This window comes from Strix aluco, unplaced genomic scaffold (assembly GCF_031877795.1).
Source record: "Strix aluco isolate bStrAlu1 unplaced genomic scaffold, bStrAlu1.hap1 HAP1_SCAFFOLD_125, whole genome shotgun sequence".
Taxonomy (NCBI): domain Eukaryota; kingdom Metazoa; phylum Chordata; class Aves; order Strigiformes; family Strigidae; genus Strix; species Strix aluco.
This window is the reverse complement of record NW_027436591.1, coordinates 12,865-32,249: the sequence shown is the minus strand read 5'-3', so window position 1 is coordinate 32,249 and position 19,385 is coordinate 12,865. Positions and strand designations below refer to the sequence as shown.

The following is a 19,385-nucleotide window of genomic DNA, read 5'->3' as shown; positions in this document are numbered from 1 at the left end:
TGTCCTCCAGCACCCTGTGCGCCCCCAGCACCCTGTGCGCCCCCCAGCACCCTGTGTCCTCCAGCACCCTGTGCGCCCCCAGCACCCTGTGCGCCCCCCAGCACCCTGTGCCACTCCCAGCACAGCTGTGCCCCTCCCAGCACTCTGTGTCCTCCAGCACCCTGTGTCCTCCAGCACCCTGTGCCCCCCCCCAGCACCCTGTGCCACTCCCAGCACAGCTGTGCCCCTCCCAGCACCCTGTGTCCTCCAGCACCCTGTGCCCCCCCCCAGCACAACTGTGCCCCTCCCAGCACCCTGTGTCCTCCAGCACCCTGTGCCCCCCCCAGCACCCTGTGCCCTCCCAGCGACCTGTGCACCCCAGGCGCCGCACCCCAAGACCCACCCCCCACCCAAGGGCTCAGCACCCCCGAAGCCCCGCCCGGATCTTTGTCCCTCTCTAGGCCCCCACCCCAGCGCCCCCCCCGGCTCCCCCCTGCCGCGGCCCCTTTAAGAAGGGGCGTGTCCAGGGCCCCTCCGCGTCCCCCCAACCTGCGTCCCGCCGCGCGGGTGGCGGTCACATGACACCGCCGGAAGGGGCGTGGCCCGCGCCGGACTGGGCGGTGACAGTCACGTGGTGCCGGTTTTCGCGCCACTTTTAGTTGCGGCGGTGGGAGCGCGAGCGGCGGCGGCTCCGGGATTGGACCTTCGCGGGGACCCGTAACGGCACCGGCACGACCCGGCCCGGGACCGATCCTGCCATGGCGCCACGCGACTACGCCGCCGAAAAAGGTATGGCCGGGCCGGGGCGGGCGGGGCCGGGGGACCGGTCGGGATGCCGTGACCGAGCTTCCCACCTTCCCCCCCCGCCCCCTCTAGAGAAGGCGAAGCGGTTCCTGCAGGATTTCTACCGCGATGGCGCCGACGGCGGCAAGGAGTTCCCGTACCGGGAGCAGCTGGTGAGAGCGGCCGCCCGGCCCGGGGGGATCCGCGGTGCTGGGGGTCGCCGTGAGGGGGCGGTCCTCGCCCCCTTCCCCGCCCCTGCCTGCTGCAGCCGCCCCCCGCCGTGGCAGCGGGGGTCCCCTCCCGTCACCCCGCCCCGGTTGGGGCCCCTCCCATCACCCCGCCCTGTCCCCGGGTGCGGCCGCAGCCAGTTTGGGGTCCCCCCAACCCCCCCGTCCCCCCCAGACGGCGCTGGCGCACCGGGAGCGCGTGGCGCTGTACGTGGCGCTGGACGATGTGGCGGAGGACGACCCCGAGCTGGCCGAGGCCGCCTGTGACAACGCCAAGCGCTACAGCCGCCTCTTCGCCGACGCAGTCCACGAGCTGCTGCCGCTCTACAAGGAGCGTGAGGTGGGGGCTCCCTCGGCGCTGGGGGGCTGTGGGGTTCCCCAGCGGCCCCCTCTGACACCCCCCCCCCACTCCGGTGTCCCCAGGTGTCCCGCAAGGACGTGCTGGACGTGTACATCGAGCACCGGCTGCTGCTGGAGCAGCGGGGCCGGGACGCAGGGGACACCCGCAGCCCCCAGAACCAGTACCCCCCCGAGCTGCTGCGGCGCTTGTGAGTGCGAGGGTGGCCGGGTCCCCCCTGCGTCCCCCTCTAACCCCAGCCCTGCTGCCCGGTGTCCCTGGGGAGCCCCATCTCCTCTCTTAACTCACCTGCCTGCCCTGGGACCCTGTTCTGTCCTTGTGTGCAGCCCCCCCGTCCCCTCCAACTCTCTCCTGCTCCTTTTTCCCACGTTCCCATCCCTGCCTCGGCTGCCTCCCCACTAACCCTGTCCCTTCCTGTCCCCCTTGTCCCCAGCGAGCTCTATTTCAAGGCCCCCTCCACCGCCAAAGCCCGTGTGGTCCGCGATGTCAAGGCTGACTGCATCGGGAAGCTGGTGACTGTCCGCGGCATCGTCACCCGCGTCACTGAGGTCAAGCCCATGATGGTGGTGGCTACCTACAGCTGCGACCAGTGCGGGGCCGAGACCTACCAGCCCGTAAGCATGGTGGAAGGGTCCCGGGACGGGCGTGGGGACTGTGGTCAGCCCTAGCCCACCAACTCGGCTCTCCCCAGATCCAGTCGCCCACCTTCATGCCTCTGCTGATGTGCCCGAGCCGCGAGTGCCAGACGAACCGCTCGGGGGGGCGGCTCTACCTGCAGAGCCGCGGCTCCAAGTTCATCAAGTTCCAGGAGCTGAAGATGCAGGAGCACGTGAGTGGGGGTGAGGGGCCGGGACCTTGGGGTGTCCCCGTGAGCCCCAGCTGCAATTGGAGAGGCCTATCTTCCTCGCCCCCCCCCCCCATGCCTGCTCTCCTCTAGGGACAGTCTGGCTCCATCAGGGGGGTGACAATAGTGATGCAGTGCTGCTGTGTCACCTCTCCAGGGTCTCACAGAGCTCGGGGACTGCAGTAGAATCAGGGTCTCAAGCTTAGGAAGCCCCAGATTGGCCCCAGTCTTTGGGGTGGAGGGGGACAGTCTCCCCCAGCCCATACAGCTGGGTCAGCGTCATCACTGCTGGCAATAAAGAGGCGACACGTCCACGTGGCTCTGTCCTGTCCAGTCTGCCCCAGTCCATACTGGTGCAGGGGTGGGACAGGGACAGAGTCTGGTGGTGCCTCCTGCTGCTGCACGTCCCCAGCCCTGTCTCTCCCTGCAGACCGACCAGGTGCCGGTGGGACACCTTCCCCGCTCCATCAGCGTGGCCGTGCACGGGGAGAACACGCGCCTGGCCCAGCCCGGGGACCACGTCAGCGTCACCGGCGTCTTCCTGCCCCTGCTGAAGACGGGCTTCCGCCAGATGGCCCAGGCGAGCACCGTGGCTGGGGGGGGCGGGCTGCAGTGGGGCCCGCAGCTGCCCTGACCCGCCGCCACTCTCCTCTCCCACAGGGCTTGCTCTCCGAGACCTACCTGGAGGCCCACTGCATCGTGAAGATGAACAAGAGCGAGGAGGATGAGTCGGGGACTGGGGAGCTGAGCGAGGAGGAGCTCCGGCAGATCACAGGTGAGGCCGTCGGCCTCCCAGGATGTGCCCAGCTCGGGGCGAGCGGAGCCCAGGGCCGCCCCATGGCGGGGCAGGCGGCCGCCCCATGGCTTCCCTTGCTGCCTTCGCAGAGGAGGACTTCTATGACAAGCTGGCCTCCTCCATCGCCCCCGAGATCTACGGCCACGAGGACGTGAAGAAAGCGCTGCTGCTGCTGCTGGTGGGCGGCGTGGATCGCAACCCCCACGGCATGAAGATCCGGGGTGAGTCTGCGCGCTGCGCTGGGGGGGCCCTCTCCTGCAGGAAGGTTTGGGGGGTCTGGGGTCAGCCAAGGGTCCGGGAGGTTTAGAGTCGGTGTCCCGTGTCACTCAGGCAGGTGTGGGCGATGGGGTTGGCCTCTTGGGACCGTGGAAGGAATTGGCAGCTGCAGCTGAGGGATCTGGGGCAGGAACACGGCCAAGTGGGGCAGAGGGTGCAGATTTCCCCCCCCGCCACGGACTCACGCTTCCCTTCTCCTCCCCCAGGAAACATCAACATCTGCCTCATGGGCGACCCCGGCGTTGCCAAGTCGCAGCTTCTGTCCTACATCGACCGCCTGGCCCCCCGCAGTGAGTGCCGGGCTCCCGGGGCGGGGGGGTGCCCGCTGCCCCCGCCCTCACCCCGCCGATCCCCTCTGCCCCCAGGCCAGTACACGACCGGCCGCGGCTCCTCGGGCGTGGGGCTGACGGCGGCCGTGCTGCGGGACCCCCTGACGGGGGAGCTGGCGCTGGAGGGGGGCGCGCTGGTGCTGGCCGACCGCGGCGTCTGCTGCATCGACGAGTTCGACAAGATGCTGGAGGGCGACCGCACGGCCATCCACGAGGTGATGGAGCAGCAGAGCATCTCCATCGCCAAGGCGGGCGTGCTGGCCACCCTCAACGCCCGCTGCGCCATCCTGGCCGCTGCCAACCCCGCCTACGGCCGCTACAACCCCAAGCGCAGCCTGGAGCACAACATCCAGCTGCCCGCCGCCCTCCTCTCCCGCTTCGACCTGCTCTGGCTCATCCAGGACCGTCCTGATCGCGACAACGACCTGCGGTGAGGGGGGGAGCGGGAGGACGGCGGGTGTGGGGCTGGGGGGGACACTGGGAGCTGGGGGGTGAGTGGTGGGTGCTGGGGGCATGTGAGGGGCTGGGCTGGGCAGCACGTGGGGCCCACAGGAGAGACGTGGGGCTCGGCCAGTAGTCGTGGGCCAGCCCCGGCCCCACTGCCAGCCCCTCTCTGCCCCACAGCCTGGCCCAGCACATCACCTACGTGCACCAGCACAGCCGCCAGCCCCCCTGCTCCTTCCAGCAGCTCGACATGAAGCTCATGAGGTGAGAGAGGCTGCAAGGGGCCGCTGGCCCCGTCCCCGCTGGCCCTGGCCCTGTCCCCGCTGGCCCCTCACCCTGCCCGTCCCGCAGGCGCTACATCGCCATGTGCAAGCGGAAGCAGCCGGTGGTGCCGGAGGCTTTGGCCGACTACATCACGGCCGCCTACGTGGAGATGCGGAAGGAGGCCTGGGCCAGCAAGGACACGACCTACACCTCGGCGCGCACCTTGCTGGGCATCCTGCGCCTGGCCACCGCCCTGGTGAGCCCCGGGACGGGCGGGGGGGTGCGCGTGGCAGAGCGGGACCCGCGGAGCCGGGCAGGACCAGGCAGGAGAAGAGCTAAAGCTGGGCTGGATGGAGCCAGCCCTGACCCAGGAGGGTCGAGTTGGGCTGGGAGAGTGTCCCTGTCCCCCCTGGTCCTCCGCAAGCCCCAGGGGCCCCAAAGTGCTGTTTGTGCAGGTAGTGTGTGTGCGGCATCTACTGCCACGGCAGCACTTCCAGAGCCCCCGAGGCACAACCAGCGCACGGCCGGTGTCCCCTCCCATCCCCCTGCGTCCCCTGTCTCTTCCTGGGGCTGCCCAGGGGCTTCCAGTGGTCTTGGGGGGGCACCCTGAGGCAGGGCGGTGCTGGGTGGGGTCCCGGTTGCTGCCAATGGCCCCGGTCCCACAGGCCCGGCTGCGGCTGGTGGACGTGGTGGAGAAGGAGGATGTGAACGAGGCCATGAGGCTCATGGAGATGTCGAAGGACTCGCTGCTGGGAGACAAGGGACAGCAGAGCCGGTGAGCAGGGGACACGGAGGGACACGGGGTGACAGTGGCTCCAACCTGCCAGGAAGGGGGAGGCAGCATTGGGGGAGCCCCAGCCCTGCCCCCTTGTCCCTGGGGTCGCTGTGGGGTGGGTGGGAAGAGGTGGCACTGCCAGGACCCCCCTGAGCCCCTTGTGTTCCCCCAGGGTGCAGCGTCCGGCCGACGCCATCTTCGCGGCGGTGCGGGAGCTGGCGGGGGGCCGGGGCCGGGCCGTGCCCTACGCCGAGGCCCTGCAGCGCTGCCTGGCCAAGGGCTTCACCCCCGCCCAGGTCCAGGCCGCGCTCCAGGAGTACGAGGAGCTCGACGTGCTGCAGGTCAACCCCGCCCGCACCCGCATCACCTTTGTCTGAGGGGGGGCACATGCAGGGACGCCCTACAGCCCCCCCCCCCCCCGGCGCAGAGGGACAGGCGGGGCTGCAGCCCCTGTCACCATCCTGGCACAGGCCGTGTCTGCTGACTCCCGCGGCCCTTCCCCTGCTCCGGCCCCGCTCCCCTCGTTACAGCATCTTGCCAAGCGCTGTTTTACCAATAAAGAGGCTTTTCTTACTCTTTTTGGTGGTGGCACCAGCCTGCTCACCCCCTCCCGGGGCCCTGCTCCCCCCTTGGGCCCACGTCGCTCCCCTGGGCCCAGCTCTCCCGGATGTCAAACGAGGCCGGAGCTGCAGTTCCCAGCCTGGAGCTGATTTATTGGGGGGACCCCCAGGAGGGGGGGACACAGTCCTGAGGAGGGGCCCCCAGCCGCGGGGTGGGGTCGGCGGTGCCCCCCCTAGAAGAAGAGCCCCCGCATGCGGCGGCCGATGCCCTGTCGGTCGTAGAGGATGTTGAACTTGTTGACAAACTGGTTCATGGTGTTGCAGGTCTTGGTGATGGTGCCCAGATACGCCATCAGCCCCACGTCGTTGCATTGCTGAGGGGGGGCAGGGGTTAGGGGGCTGCTGAGGTGCCCCCAGCCACAGCAGCCCCGGGGGCAGAGGGGAGACGGCTCTGACCCGCTGTGTGCCCTGGTGGGGACACGGGGACCAGACCCCACCCCCCAGCTCCCCAAGGGGCCTGTGCCCCCCCCAGGTGTTACTCACATCGTAGAAGTCGGTCTTGAACTTGTCGGTGCTGAGCACGGGCAGGCAGTGGCACAGGGCGTAGGCTTCGCGCAGGATCTCGTGGTTGAAGGGCACCTCCCCTGCGGGCGACCCCCTCAGCCTCGGGGATCGCGGGGGACACCCCTGGGGGCCTCCTGCATCCCCCCTGGGCACAGTCCTCCTTCCCTGGGCACACTCCAGGGACAAACCAGCCCCCCCGCTCCAGGACAGCGAGGACAGCCCTGTCACCCCCCTGGGGCGCTGGGGACAGCCCTGTCACCCCCCTGGGGCGCTGGGCCAGCCGTAGCCCCGACTCACCAGCCTCGGAGGCCCGCACGTACTCCAGGATCAGCTTGACGCGGCTGTGCAGCATCTTGATGGCGCTGTGCTGGGCGATGAGGTGCTCGGCCACTGCGGGGTCAAGGCCCCGTGTCCCCTGTGTGTCTCCACGTTCCCCCCCCCGACCCTCCCCGGGCAGCTGCAGCCCAAAGCCAGGACGTGGGTCCCCGCGGCTCCCGTTCTCCACCGCTCCCCCTCCCCTGTGCCCCACCCTGGCCCTGGGACCTGTCCCCCCCCGTCCCCCCCCACTCCCGCCGTGTCCCCCACCTGTGGAGTTCTCCCCGCTGCCGGTCGCCGTCATTCGGGCTACGTGGTCGACGCCGATGCGCTCGGCCTCCTCGGTGGCCAGGGTGTAGGTCAGCTCGGCAAAGAGCATCGTGGCCTGAGGGCGGGGGGGACGTGTGGGGCGCGATGACAGGGACACAACAGCGCCACCCCACCCCCGCCCCCCCCCAATGCCCCCAGACCCTCCCTGCACCCCCGCAGTCCCTACGGCTGCAACCAACCACCCCAGAGACCCCTGGACCCCTCCCCAGCACCAATACATCCCCTGGGCACCCCTGGAGCCCCTGGCCTCCCCGCAGCCCCCCCAGCCTAAATAACCTCCCTGGGACCCCCCCAGCCCCATTCCCACCCCCCCCAGCACTGATTTACCTCCCCATTGATGATGTCAATGACCGACTCGAAGACGCTGACGGGTAGCTGGGGCAGGAGAGGGAAGAAGTGTGTTTTGGGGGGGCCCAGACCCACATTGGGGGAGCTCCTGGGGCCCCCCGATATGCTGGGGCTGCTCCCCACCTCCCCCCCCCCGCCCCCCGCCTTACATCCGTGTGCTTTGTCATGGGGTTCAGCTTGAGGAAGAGGGGGCTCTCGATGATCTCACACACCTGCAGTGTGGCAGGGGGGGCATCAGGATGGGGTGCACGCCCCTCCCCCCTGCCAGCCCCTTACATCTGCCCCCCCACCCCCCTCCACTCACCTGCTTGTGCACGTGGATGTCAGAGGGGTCGGGGGGGCCCCCGGTCGTGTACCAGCCCAGGAACTCCAGCTCCTTGAACACCTGCTTGACTGGGGAGGGACCAAGGGTGCCCTGACTGGGGTGGGGGGCACCCAGCACCCCCCGCCCCCAATCTGGGGGTAGGGGGAGACCACACAGACCCTCCAAAGGCAGCAGACCCCACCTCTAACTCCAACCCGGCCCCAACAGACCCTATCACGCCTCTCACAAGACATTCCTCAAAGGCAGGGCCCCCAGGCAGCCCAGGACCCCCTGCACAGCCCAGGACCCCCCCCAGACAGCCCAGGGCCCCCCCGAGCCCTCACACTGCTCCTCCTTGGTGTAGTAGTACTCCTTGTCGATGAGGACGTGCCCGTCCACCGCGTGCGAGAGCAGCTCGAAGGAATTCATCACCTCGATGTTGCGGCCCTCCTGCCGCCCGATGAGGGCCCCGATCACTGCGGGGACAGGGCGGGGGGCACAGGGGGGTACGGGGGACTGTCAGCGGGGGTCAGAGGCCACCACCAGCAGCCCTGACCCAAACCTCTACTGGTCTCAGCCTCGGACTCGTGCTGAGGGTGGCCCCAAACTAGCCCCAGGTACCAGCTGGGACCAGACCAGGGGCTGTGGGGGGCCCTGGAGAGGCCATAAGGGGGTTTGGAGAGCCCCAGGGGGCTGTGGGGGAGCCTGGGGGGCCATGGAAGCCACTGGGGGGGCTCTGGAGGGCCCCACGGGGAGCTCTGGGGGGGGCGGGGGACCCCGTGGAGCTGTGGGGGCCGCGGGGGGTGCACGTACCTTGCCCGGGGCGCCCCTCCTGCGAGCGCATGCGGATCCAGTGGTCGGAGATGTTGAGGATGACGAGGGGGTGCAGGGCCACCGAGACGCTGCCCGTGACCCCCCCGGCCATCACCGAGGGGGCGGCTGCGGGGGCGGGAGCAGAGCTGGGGGCGGGGCCGAGGTGGGGGCGGGGCAAGGGGTGTGTGGGTGGGGCCCCAGGGAATGGGGTGGGGCAACAGCCCTAGAGGTGGCCACTGCTGGGGGGCGGAGCTGGGAGGGGGTGGGCGGGGCACGGGTCTTTATGGGTGGGGCAAGGGGGGCGGGGCCATGGGATGTGGGCAGGACCATGTCTTTATGGGCGGGGCCCGGGGGTTGTGGGCGGGGAAAAGGGGCAGGGGCCATGGGGGTGTGGGCAGGGCCCCGTGTGTTTTTGGGCGGGGCAAGGGCGCAGGGGCGGGGTCACTGGGGTGGGCGGGGAAAGGGGCGGGGCCCGGTGTTTGTGGGCGGGATATTGGCGCGGGGGCGGGGCCCGGGGGTTGGGGGCGGGGCCCGGCGGGAGGCGGCGGGGCCCGCGGTACCGACCGGCCGGTCGGGGCGGCCCCGCAGCCCCGGGGCGGTGGAGCCGGTCCCGTATGCCGGGGCGGCCCCGCGGGCGGTACCTGCCACGTCCACCTCCATCCCGCCCGCTCCGTTGCTCCCCGCCGCGGAGGAAGAGGCGCCGGCCGCCGCCGCCGCCATCTTGGCTCGGCCTGTCCCTGCCCGGCCGCCGTACGCAGCGTCTGTGCGCCCGCGCGGGGGGGCGGGGCGGGGCGGGCGCGTGGCCGAGGGAGGGGGCGGGCGGTGGCGGGTCCCGCCAGCACTGGAGCTCCTCAGCGCCTCCCAGTGCCGCCCAGTGCATCCCAGCGCCTCCCAGCGCTGCCCAGTCCATCCCAGTGCCTCCCAGTGCCGCCCAGTCCATCCCAGTCCCTCCCAGTCCCTCCTAAGGCCCCCCCAGACCTTTCCCAGAGCCTCACAGGAGGTCCCAGGAAACAGCTGCTGCTCGCTGTGACCCCAGAAATGGTGATTCCCCCCTTCTTTGCTCCGCTGCCCAAACAACTCCAGAAACTCCAATTCTGGGCAAATTCCAGCCTTTATTGCCCAGCCCGGCCCCTCAGAGCCGCACTGGGGGGGGGGGGGGGTCCCAGCTCACCCCGAGGGTCCCGCTCGGGCCAGGAGCCGCAGAGGCACCAGGAAGAGGTTGAGGGGGCAGAGACCTACCCCCCCCCAGCCCCCAGGAGCCGTGCCTGGAGCCGCGGGGTCCGTCCCCGGGGGCCAGGGGTCCATCCCGGGGGGGCAGGGGTCCGTCCCCGGGGGGTAGGGGGCCGTCAGGGTGCCGTAGGACGCACGCAGGTGGCCGTGGAGGGCGGCACGGTCGAGGGAGCCCAGTTCCTGCGGGAGGGAGCCCAGCAGCGCCAGCACCACCGCCGACTCTGGGGGGGGACACGGCATCAGGACCTCCCACCCGCCCCATGCCCCCCCGGGGGGTCCCAGCCCCGCAGGGACAGCAGCAACACTGACCCCCCAGCACTCCCCCCCCACCCCCGATCCCCCTCTCTGGGCCACCCCACGGTGCCAAAACCGGCCAAGGGGCCCCAAGTCCCCCCTGGCACCGGGGACCCCCACTCACCGCCGGGGGGGAGCGTGGGGCCCCTCCCGCACAGGCAGAGCCGCGCCAGGTATTCGTAGACCCGCTGGAAGTCGACGGTGAAGGCCCCGGGACCATGGGGCTGTGGGGGGGCCGCGGGGTCCCCCGGCGCCGACCCCCCCCGCTCTGGGGGCGCCGCGGTGCCGGTGGGATGTGGGGGGACAGAGTGGAGCAGGGTCAGCGGCTCCGTGGCCGCCACAGTGAGGACCTGGAGGTGCGACACAGGGACGGGGGGTGACGTGCCCCAAGAAGTGCCCAGGGAGGGGGGCACTGTCCCTTCCACCCCCCCGCGCTCCGGGAACCCCCCAACCCCTCACCTGGGAGAAAGCGGCTGCTGTCACCTCCTCCAGCCCCTCCGCCAGCGTCTCGGCCAGCTCCAGCCACACCTGTAAGTCGAAGGGGGGTGACACCGGGCCCCGACCACCCCCCCGGGCAGGGACCGCCCCTGCGGCCCCGCCCCGCCCCCGAGCCCCCGCACCTCGATGGGGGCCGGGATTTGGGCGCGGCGGCAGCGCTGCTGCTCCAGGCAGTGCCGGTACTGGGTGCGCACGGCCTCCCGCGCCGCCCGGCCCCGCAGCCGCGACAGGAACGACAAGATCTGCGGGGGGAGACAACGACACGCGGCTGGGGGGGCCCCGCCGGGGGGGCCCCGCCGGGGGGGCCCAGGGCCCCGCTGCTCCCCGGACCCAGCGGCCGGGGATCACCCGCACAGGGACCCCAGCGCCGGGGACCCCCAGGCACCGGGACCCTCCCCGGCCCCGCTCCCCCAAAAGCGGCCGAAAGTCCCCGCCGCGCCCCGCCGCCCCCACCTCGGCCTCGCTCCGCCGGGGCAGGCGCTCCCGCAGCGGCCGCGGCTGCAGGTCGGGGAGGCCGAGCGCGGCCTGAGCCCGCAGCGCCGCGAGCAGCGCCCGCTTCTCGCGCACCGACCAGGCCGCCCGCGGCCGCTCCGGCTCCGCCGCCGCCCCCGGGCCCGTCACGTACCGCGCCGGGGCCAGGCGGGGCCGCAGTGGCGGCTTCATGGCGCCGCCGGCCCGGGGCGGCCGCCGACGCGCGGGGATGACGCCACTCGCGGTGCGACCGAGCGGCGCCGGCTGATTGCGTCACTGGCAGAGCGCAGAGCCGCGGGGCACGCCGGGAGCTGTAGTTCGGACGCCAAAAACACACACCCGGGGGGGGAGGTCGGTGCGTTTATTCCGCGTCTCGCCGCTGTGAGGGGGCTCGGGGGGGGCGGGGGGCGCCGGAGGGGGTCACAAGGCCGTTTCGGGGGCCTTGTCGTCATCCGGGGGGCAATCGATGAAATCCGCCAGCATGGTGGCGGTCTCGTCCAGCTCCTGGGGGGGGGGGGGGCGGGGTCAGAGGGGGCCAACTCACCCCCCCCGACCCCCAAACTGCCCCATTTCCCCCCAACTCACCCCCCCGACCCCCAAACTGCCCCATTTCCCCCCAACTGTCCCCCCCCACCCCCAAACTGCCCCATTTCCCCCCAACTGTCCCCCCCCCAAACTGCCCCATTTCCCCCCAACTGTCCCCCCCCCCCAAACTGCCCCATTTCCCCCCAACTGTCCCCCCCACCCCCATACCTCCTCCTTCTCCACGGGGGGCAGCGGCTCCTCCTCCAGCTGGGGGGGCACTGGGGGGGGGCTGCCGGCCCCCCCCAGGGGTTCGGGGTGCGGCAGGGGGTGGGCTGCGTCCAGGGCGGGGGGAGGCACCTCGGGGGCCTCCAGGAGCGGAGGTGGGGGCTCGGGGATGCCCGGTGGGGGCTCCCCCTCCTCCTCCCCCGGCTCCTGGGGGGCTTTGGTCCCCTCTTCCTCCTCCTCCTCCTCTTCCTCCTCCTCCTCCTCCTCCTCCCCGGCCGGGGGGGGCGGGTGGCCTTCGTCCACCTCCATCACCAGGGCGCCGGTGTCCCCCGGGGGCGGGGGGGGCTCTTCGGGCACTGGCAGGGGCTGCCCCTCCTCGGCGCCCCCTTCTTCCTCCTCCTCCTCCTCCACCTCCTCCTCCTCAGACAGGCCTTCATCCTCCTCGTACTCTTCCTCGTCCTCGTCGTACTCCTCCTCGCCCAGCTCCTCCTCCTCATCGAACTCTTCCTCCTCCTCCTCCTCCTCCTCCTCTTCCTCTTCCTCGAAGAACTCTTCCTCCCCAAACTCCTCTTCCTCCTCCTCCTCCTCCTCCTCCTCGCTGCTGTTGATGTTGATCACGGCCGGGTCGGGCTCCCCGGGGATCCCCGGCGGCTCCGGGGGGGCAGCCGGGGGGATGACGGGGGGCAGCGGCGGGGGGGGCGGGGGGGGCGGCGGGGGGGGCCCCGGCTCCTCGGGGGGCTCGGGGGGCGCCAGCGGGGGCGAGGGGGGGGGCGGCGGGGGCCCCCCGCTCTTGGGGGCAGGGGGCGAGGGAGGAGCGCCCCGCTTGGGGACGATGACCACGCTGTCGTCCGAGTCGCTCTCCAGGGAGATCTCCACGTCCGAGGGCTCCTCCTTGTCGTAGTGGACGAAGACGGGGCGCCGGGGGCGCCCCCCCGCCGGGCCCCCCTCTTCCTCGCCCCCGGGGGCGCAGGGGGGCTGCCCAGGGGGGGCCTCCCCGGGGGGCTCCTCCGCCAGCGGCGGCAGCCGGGGGGGCCCCAGCGGGTTGGTGGGGGCAGCCCGGGGGGCCCCCGGGAAGGCCGGGGGGGGCAGGGGGCGGAAGGGGGGAGCAGGGGGCTCCGGGGGGGCCCCCGGGACGGCGGTGGGGTGCAGGGGGGGCACCCAGGGCCGGGCCAAGGCGTTCGCCACCACCAGGGCTTCAGTGCAGACGGAAGAGACCTGGGGGGGGCAGGGGGTTACCGGGGGGGCTGTGGGGGTCCCTATGGGGATGGAGGGGCCCTGGGGGGGTCAGGCTGGGGGCTGGTGGGGTTCTGGCTGTGAAATGGGGGGACCCAGGTGGGACAAGGGGGGCCGGGGGGGGTGAGAGGGTCCCAGCTCTGGGACAGGGGGGCTCTCAGGGGGGGTCGTGACCCGTGTGGGGCTCAGCTGAGGGCTGGGGGGTCCCTGGGAGCGGCCAAACGGGGCGACCCCAGTGGCACAGGGGGAGACCCCAGGGGGATAAAGGGGGGGGCCAGGAGGAATAGGAGGGTCCCTGGGGAATGGGGACACCCTGGGGGTCCCGGCGGTGGGGCGGGGGGGTCCCGGGGGTCCCAGCAGTGGGGCAGGGGGTCCTGGGGGTCCCAGGCGAGGCAGGGGGGTCCCGGGGTCTCACCTGCAGCGCCGGGTCGCGCTGGCCCTGGCCGAAGGCGCGCAGGGCGCAGTGCAGGGGGGGGGCCCCGGCGGGGGCGGGGGCCAGCACCAGGGCCAGCAGGAGCTGGTAGAGGGCGGCCCGGCACAGGGGGCTGGCGTACGGGGTGCCGGGGGGGCCGGCGGCGGCAGCAGGGGGCCCGGGGGGGACTTCGGTCTGCGGCAGCCGCAGCAGCAGAGGCACCACCAGCTCCTGCAGCCGCTGACGAGGGAAGGGGGGGTGTCAGGGGAGGGGGCACAGTCAGGGGGTCCCCGATCCCCCCCCCCACTGTCCCGGCCCTATAGACACCCCCATCACCTGCCCCCCAGACCCCAGCCCCAGCGCCACCCCTGCCAAGACCCCCCCTCCCCTCCCAGCAGTTCCCCCCCATCGCCCTCGAGGCCCCCCAAGAACTGCCCCAGACCCACCCCCACCCCCTGACACCCCAGTTCCCCCCCAGCCCCGCGGGGCCCCCCCTCACCCCCTTACCCGGTGCGTCTCCTCCTTGATCAGCGGCCCCCCCGTCAGGATGGCACGACGCAGCGCTGGGGGGGTGTCGGGGTCAGTGATGGGGGGGCGCCCCCTTCCCCCCCCAACACTCACAGGGGCCTTGGGGAGCCCCAACCGGGTGATGGGGGGGTCCCCTCTCCCCCAGCCCCGCAACAGCAACAGGGGGTCCCCACGGGGCCCTGAGGGAGGGGTGCAGCCCCCGCGCCCCGGGGGGGTCCCGGCCCCCCCCGTACCTCGCAGGGCGGCCCGGCACACGTCACTGTTGGCCGCCGGCTCCAGTTTGCGGTGCAGGGCGGGGGCGTCCCCCCCGTCCCCCAGCTTGGGCCGCTTCGGGGCGCTGGGCTTGGGGTCCGCCTTCAGCTGCGGGAGGAGAGAGGAGAGGCGGCGGTGCCGGGGGGGGCTGCGGGGAGGGGGGGGGTCCGGGGGAGGCTCACCTTGATGCCCTCGGCCGGGGGGGTGATGTCGCTGAGCAGGTGGGCCAGCAGCACCTCGCCGGGGGCGCCGGGGCCCTGCAGCACCCCCGAGGCGGCGCCCGCCACCTCCACCCACAGCTCCAGCACCTGGTACAGGCGGGTGCGCACCGCGCTGGGGGCGCGGGGTCAGGGGGGCGCGGGGACCCCCACCCCCGCCCCAGGGACCGCCACCCCCCCCCGCACCCCCGGTCCCCTCTGTGTCCCCCACCCCCGCCCCAGGGACCCCCACAGCCCCCCCTGCACCCCCAGTCCCCCCTGTGTCCCCCCAACTGCCTCGGCTCATCAAGGACAGAGGCGGGGGCCCCCCAGGAGCAGCAGGGACCAGCGGGGGGGAGTCCCCGCGCCCCAGGCCCGGCCCTGCCGTGGGGGGGCCCCCACCCACGTTCCCCCCGTACCTGAAGGGCTTCTCCTGCCCCGGCAGCGCGGCCTCGCGGGCGCCGCTCCAGGCGCTCAGCACCTGTGGGAAGAGGCGGCCCAGGACGCTGCCCCAGCGCACCAGGCGCGCCCCACACCTGCGGGGGGGGGGGGTGTCAGGGCTGCGCCACAGCCCCCCAGCACCCCACACCCCCCCTACAGCACCCCACATCCCCCTCAGCACCCCACATCCCCCTACAGCACCCCACATCCCCCTCAGCACCCCACACCCCCCCCAGCACCCCACATCCCCCCTACAGCACCCCACCCCCCCCAGCACCCCACCCCCCCCAGCACAGCTCCCTGTCTCCTGAGCACCCCCAGTTTCCTCCCAGTTCACCCCAGTCCCCTTCCAGTAAAGCTCCAGTGTCCCAAGGCCCCTGTACAGTCCCAGTGCCTTCAGAAGCCCCTAAAGCCCCCAGCACCCTCCCAGTTCCCCCCAACTCCCTCCCAGAACATCCCCAAGTCTCCCTAGCACCCCCAGAACCTCCCAGTTGCCCCCAGTTCCCTTGTAGCACAACGCCGTGTCCCCCGGCCCCCCCAGACCCCCCTGGCCCCCCCAGACTCACGCCAGGATGAGGGCGGAGAGCACGTCCAGCATGTCCAGGTGGACCGACGCAGCAGCAACATCTTCAGGGGACCGTCCCCGAACCAGTTCTGGGGGGCAGGGCAGGGTTGGGATCGCCCCTGCACCCCCAAACGCGGCCCTGGGGCCACAGCAGCACAGCGGTGCGGGCTCAGCCCCCTCCCCAGCCCCAGGGGGGGCTCACCGCCCCCCCCCCCCCACTCACTATGTTCTTGCTGGTGATGTTCAGGGAGCGGCAGACGAGATCCAGAATGTCTTGGACGGGGACGGTGACGGGAGCCACGAAGTCCTTGCTGCCGGGGAAAAGGGGTCAGGGGGGCCGGGGGGCGCCGGGGGGGGCGCGGGGGGGGCCGGTACCTGAGCAGGAGCTGCAGCACGCGGGCCAGCCCCGAGAAGCGGTTGTGCAGGGTGAGGACGAAGCCGGTGTCCCCGTCCTGGGGGGCCGGCAGCAGCATCTCCACCCCCGGCCCCTCGTAGGGCAGCGGGTCTGGGGGGGCAGCGTTAGGGCTGAGGCACCCCCGGGAACCCCCCCGGGAACCCCCCCGGGGCCTGTTGGTCTCCAGAGACCCCCAAGACGCTCCTCAGGGTTCCTCCAACCTCACCGGTACCCCAAAACCCCCCCAAGGGTGTCTCTGTGCCCCCAAACCACTCCTCAGGATCCCCACAGCTCCCCTGTGTCCTCCAACCCCCCCCAAGGGTCTCTCTGTGCCCCCAGACCCCCCAAAGCCATCCCTGGGGGTCTCTCCATGTGCCAGAGCCCCCAAACCCCCCAAGGGTCTCTCTGTGCCCCCAGAACCTCCCCTCAAGGTCTCTTCACCGCCCAGTACCCCAAACCCACCCCTCAGGGTCTCTCTGTGCCCTCAGAGCCCCCCAGACCCCTCCCCGAGGGTCTCCCTGCACCCCACAGTGCCCCAAAGGCACCCCGAGGGCCCCCCCGCGCCCACCCACCGGTCTCGCTGCCCTCGAAGAGCGCCCCGAGCAGCCCGTGCAGGCTGGCCAGCAGCCCCTGCACCTCCTGGTTCCAGCACTCCGTGTGCCGCAGCCCCTGCGAGAACCCGCGGCCCAGGGCCGGCAGCAGCGCGTAGCACTCGCAGGCCAGCTGGGGGGGGGCACGCGTCAGGACCCCCACTGTGCCCCCCCGGAACCGCCCCCAGCCCCCAGAGGCCCCCCAAGGACTGTTCCTGCACCCCAGGGGCCCCCAGCCCCTATGAGCCCCCCCAGGGCCGCCCCAGCGCTTTCAGCTGCCCCGGGTCTGGCCCCCCCATGGCTGTCACAGCCCCCCCCGAGCCCCCCGCGGCCTCCCTGGGACCCCCCACATCCTCCTCGGGACCCTCTTGGGCTGCCCACACCTTTCCTAGGGTCCCCCCAGACACGGCTTTAGGTCCCTGAGGGTTCCAGCTGCCCCCCACAGACCCCAGCATGGACCCCAGCCCCCCCCGGGCTCCCTCATCCCCCCCAGAACAGCCCCAGACCTTCAACCTGCCGTTAGCGCCCCCCCCCGAACAGATCTGGGGTCCTCCCCCAGCCCCCCCTCTACCTGCTGCAGCTGCGGGGACTCGGAGTCAATGCGGGAGAGGAAATACGCTGCCAGCTTTCCCTGGGGGAGGCGAGGGGTGAGGGGGGGGCACAGAGCATGAGCCCCTCCCTGCCACAGCCTCCTGGGGGGGCAAGGCGTGGCCCCCCCAAACCTCGGGGGGTGCTCACCCGCATGGAGCCGCAGGCGCGGGGGTAGAAGGTCATGCAGGACTTGATGCCCTCCAGCGTGGAGACCTCGCACTGCGGGGGGGGGAGCAGAGCAGGCACAGACTCCGTGACCCCCCACATCCCCCGTGCCCCCCCCAAGCCCCCCCAGATCCCCTGTGTGCCCCCGAGCTCTCCCTCTGTGTTCCCACAGCCCCGCCAGCCACCCACAGCCCCCAAACGCTACGGTGTGCCCCCCGTGTCACCTCCTCACCCCCCACCTGTCACCCAATCCCCCCCAAGCCTCCCCCCACCCCTCTGTGCCCCCTGACCATGCCCCCAGCCCCCCATGTTCTCCCTCAGAGCCCCTGTGACCCCCCCAGCCCCCCATAACGCCCCCATGTGCCCCCCCCGGACACCACCGCCTCTCTGTGACCCTCCTCAGCCCCCCCTGGACCCCCCTCCGCAGCCCTTGTGCGATCATCCCCAGCCTCTGTGCATGTTCCCCCCTCCCCGGACCCCCGGTCCCCCCCAGGCCCCCCACCCACCTCGGGCTTGAGGGCCAGCAGGGAGGTGAGCAGCCCGGGGATGTGGTTGGTGCCGATGTCCCGCGCCAGCTCGGGCAGTTGGGAGGAGAAGAGCAGGAGGTCGTGGAGCACGGCCACCCCCAGCGCCATGGTGGGGGCCGGGTCCTGCGACTGGCGGGGGGACGGGGGGGGGTCAGCGCAGCCCCCCTGGGCACAGCGCCCCCTGGCCTCCCATGTCGCCCAGTCACACCCTGCCCCCGCTCTGGCCCAGCCCAGGCTGTGCTGCCCCCAGGATCGACTCAGGGACCCCCCCAGGGACCACCCAGGGACCTCCCAGGACCCCTCCATCCCCCAGGGCCCCCCCCACCTGGAGCAGGTGCTGCAGGCAGCGCAGCCAGTCCCCCGGTGCTCCCCCAGGGCCCCCCCCCAGCCCCCAGGGACCCCCCCAGGACCCCCCCACCTGGAGCAGGTGCTGCAGGCAGCGCAGCCAGCCCCCCATGACCCCCCCAGGGACCCCCCCACCCCTCAGGGAACCCCAGCCCCCCCATGACCCCCCCGACCCCCCCACCTGGAGCAGGTGCTGCAGGCAGCGCAGCCAGCCCAGGCAGTGCTGCTGGAAGGGCTCGGTCGGGCTCTCGCTCACCAGCAGCGACAGCAGGCACAGCCCCTCGAACCTGCAACGCCATTGGCTGCCGCCATGCAGGGCCCGCCCCCACAGCACCCCCGCCGGCCAATAGCACAGCCCACCCTCCACACTCCATGGGGGGGTCCCGCTTCTGATTGGCTGGTGTGACACCAAGTCCCACCCACCCACTCGTCATACCAAGGGAGCCAATGGGAGGGAAGGCAGTAAGGGTGTGGCACACACACGACACCCGATTGGCTGCCTGCCTGCATGGCCCCACCCACCAGGCAGACTCCTGTTCATTGGCTGCTGTCCCTCCTAGATCCGCCCACTGCACATCAGGGAGCCAATAGCAAACAAGAGACCACAGGTGTGGTCCAGGGAGCACACACCCCCCTGATTGGCTGCTCCACTCAGCCAATAGGAGCCAGAGCCATAGGGGTGTGCCACTGAGACAGCTCCTGGTTGGCTGACTGCCCACCCACTGCAACTAATGAAAATCGAGATTGTGGTGGCATCGCCCATGCCACAACCCTCCTGATTGGCTGCCTCCCACACGGCCCGCCCCCGAGGGACAAGGCCTCTCTTGATTGGTTTCTCTCCCCGCCATGGCAGCAGCCAGCCAATGGTAGCACCGCTGTGACCTGCCCGCGTGCTCTCCTTAGTTAATGAGCGGACGTTCTCATTGGCTCACGCTTCCCTTTTTGCCCCTCCCCCAGCACGGTAACCAATGAGAAACAAGACAGGAAAGAGCTGCGCGTCCTGATTGGCCGAAGCGGCCGCCACTCACCGGGTCTTCATGGAGCCGAGCCGGGCGCTGGTGACGCCGACGAGGCCGCCGATGGCCTGAGCGCTCTGGGGTCACGGGTCAGAGATCACACGGGGTCAACGGTCACGGGGGGCGGGGCGTCACGGGGGACGCGGTATCGTCACGTGAGGGATCACGTGAGGGGGATCAGGGGTCACCGGGGGTCTAACGGGAGGGAGGGGAAAGGTCCCGGGGGAGGGGCCGGGGGGTCCCGGTGCCGGGGGGGGGGTCTCTGGCCGCGGGGGTGTGTCGCGATGCCGCCGGCGGGGGCTCCCGCTCCCCGGGGGTCCCGCTCCCGGCCCGGCGCCCCCCCGCTCCCCCCGCACCTGCGTGCCCGCACTGTCCCGCAGCCCCCGCACGAGCCCCGGCAGCGCGCGCCGGGACGGCGGGAGCGCGCTCAGCGCCTCCAGCAGCGGCGCGGCGGGGGCCCGGGCCGCCGCCACCGCCGCCATCGCCGCCTGCTGACGTCACCGCCGGGCGCCGCCTGACGACGTCACTCGCCGCTGCGCGGGGGAGGCGGGGCCGAGGGAGGGGCGGGGCCAATGGG

The 19,385-nt window shown here is 72.2% G+C and overlaps 4 protein-coding genes across 4 annotated transcripts; 1 reads left to right on the top strand and 3 right to left on the bottom strand.

Moving 5' to 3' along the window:
• Window positions 1–597: 597 nt before the first annotated feature.
• Window positions 598–5,653, top strand: MCM7 (minichromosome maintenance complex component 7). The gene is made up of 15 exons (XM_074814018.1): window positions 598–768; window positions 856–935; window positions 1,165–1,329; window positions 1,413–1,537; window positions 1,781–1,961; window positions 2,039–2,176; window positions 2,622–2,771; window positions 2,852–2,966; window positions 3,077–3,208; window positions 3,470–3,553; window positions 3,629–4,022; window positions 4,217–4,300; window positions 4,388–4,556; window positions 4,966–5,075; window positions 5,248–5,653. The coding sequence occupies exons 1-15, from the start codon at window positions 738–740 to the stop codon at window positions 5,450–5,452; spliced, it is 2,163 nt and encodes a 720-aa protein (XP_074670119.1). The 5' UTR covers window positions 598–737; the 3' UTR covers window positions 5,453–5,653.
• Window positions 5,654–5,762: 109 nt separating this feature from the next.
• COPS6 (COP9 signalosome subunit 6) lies at window positions 5,763–9,100 on the bottom strand. The gene is made up of 10 exons (XM_074814029.1): window positions 8,951–9,100; window positions 8,310–8,435; window positions 7,841–7,972; window positions 7,497–7,585; window positions 7,342–7,404; window positions 7,172–7,219; window positions 6,785–6,899; window positions 6,497–6,589; window positions 6,179–6,279; window positions 5,763–6,009 (listed from the first exon to the last, which is right to left on the bottom strand). The coding sequence occupies exons 1-10, from the start codon at window positions 9,027–9,029 to the stop codon at window positions 5,869–5,871; spliced, it is 987 nt and encodes a 328-aa protein (XP_074670130.1). The 5' UTR covers window positions 9,030–9,100; the 3' UTR covers window positions 5,763–5,868.
• Window positions 9,101–9,401: 301 nt separating this feature from the next.
• SNAPC2 (small nuclear RNA activating complex polypeptide 2) lies at window positions 9,402–11,027 on the bottom strand. The gene is made up of 5 exons (XM_074814031.1): window positions 10,785–11,027; window positions 10,454–10,573; window positions 10,293–10,361; window positions 9,958–10,183; window positions 9,402–9,760 (listed from the first exon to the last, which is right to left on the bottom strand). Exons 1-5 carry the CDS (start codon window positions 10,992–10,994, stop codon window positions 9,477–9,479), a joined length of 909 nt encoding a protein of 302 aa, XP_074670132.1. The 5' UTR covers window positions 10,995–11,027; the 3' UTR covers window positions 9,402–9,476.
• A 119-nt stretch (window positions 11,028–11,146) lies between these two features.
• PELP1 (proline, glutamate and leucine rich protein 1) lies at window positions 11,147–19,329 on the bottom strand. The gene is given in 18 exon segments (XM_074814028.1): window positions 11,147–11,306; window positions 11,556–12,767; window positions 13,201–13,437; window positions 13,705–13,760; window positions 13,959–14,085; window positions 14,160–14,310; window positions 14,594–14,710; window positions 15,182–15,230; window positions 15,233–15,269; window positions 15,404–15,491; window positions 15,556–15,685; window positions 16,147–16,297; window positions 16,736–16,795; window positions 16,903–16,974; window positions 17,427–17,576; window positions 17,974–18,079; window positions 18,821–18,885; window positions 19,165–19,329. Coding segments are annotated over 18 exon segments (3,018 nt in total). The 5' UTR covers window positions 19,291–19,329; the 3' UTR covers window positions 11,147–11,222.
• Window positions 19,330–19,385: the final 56 nt, after the last annotated feature.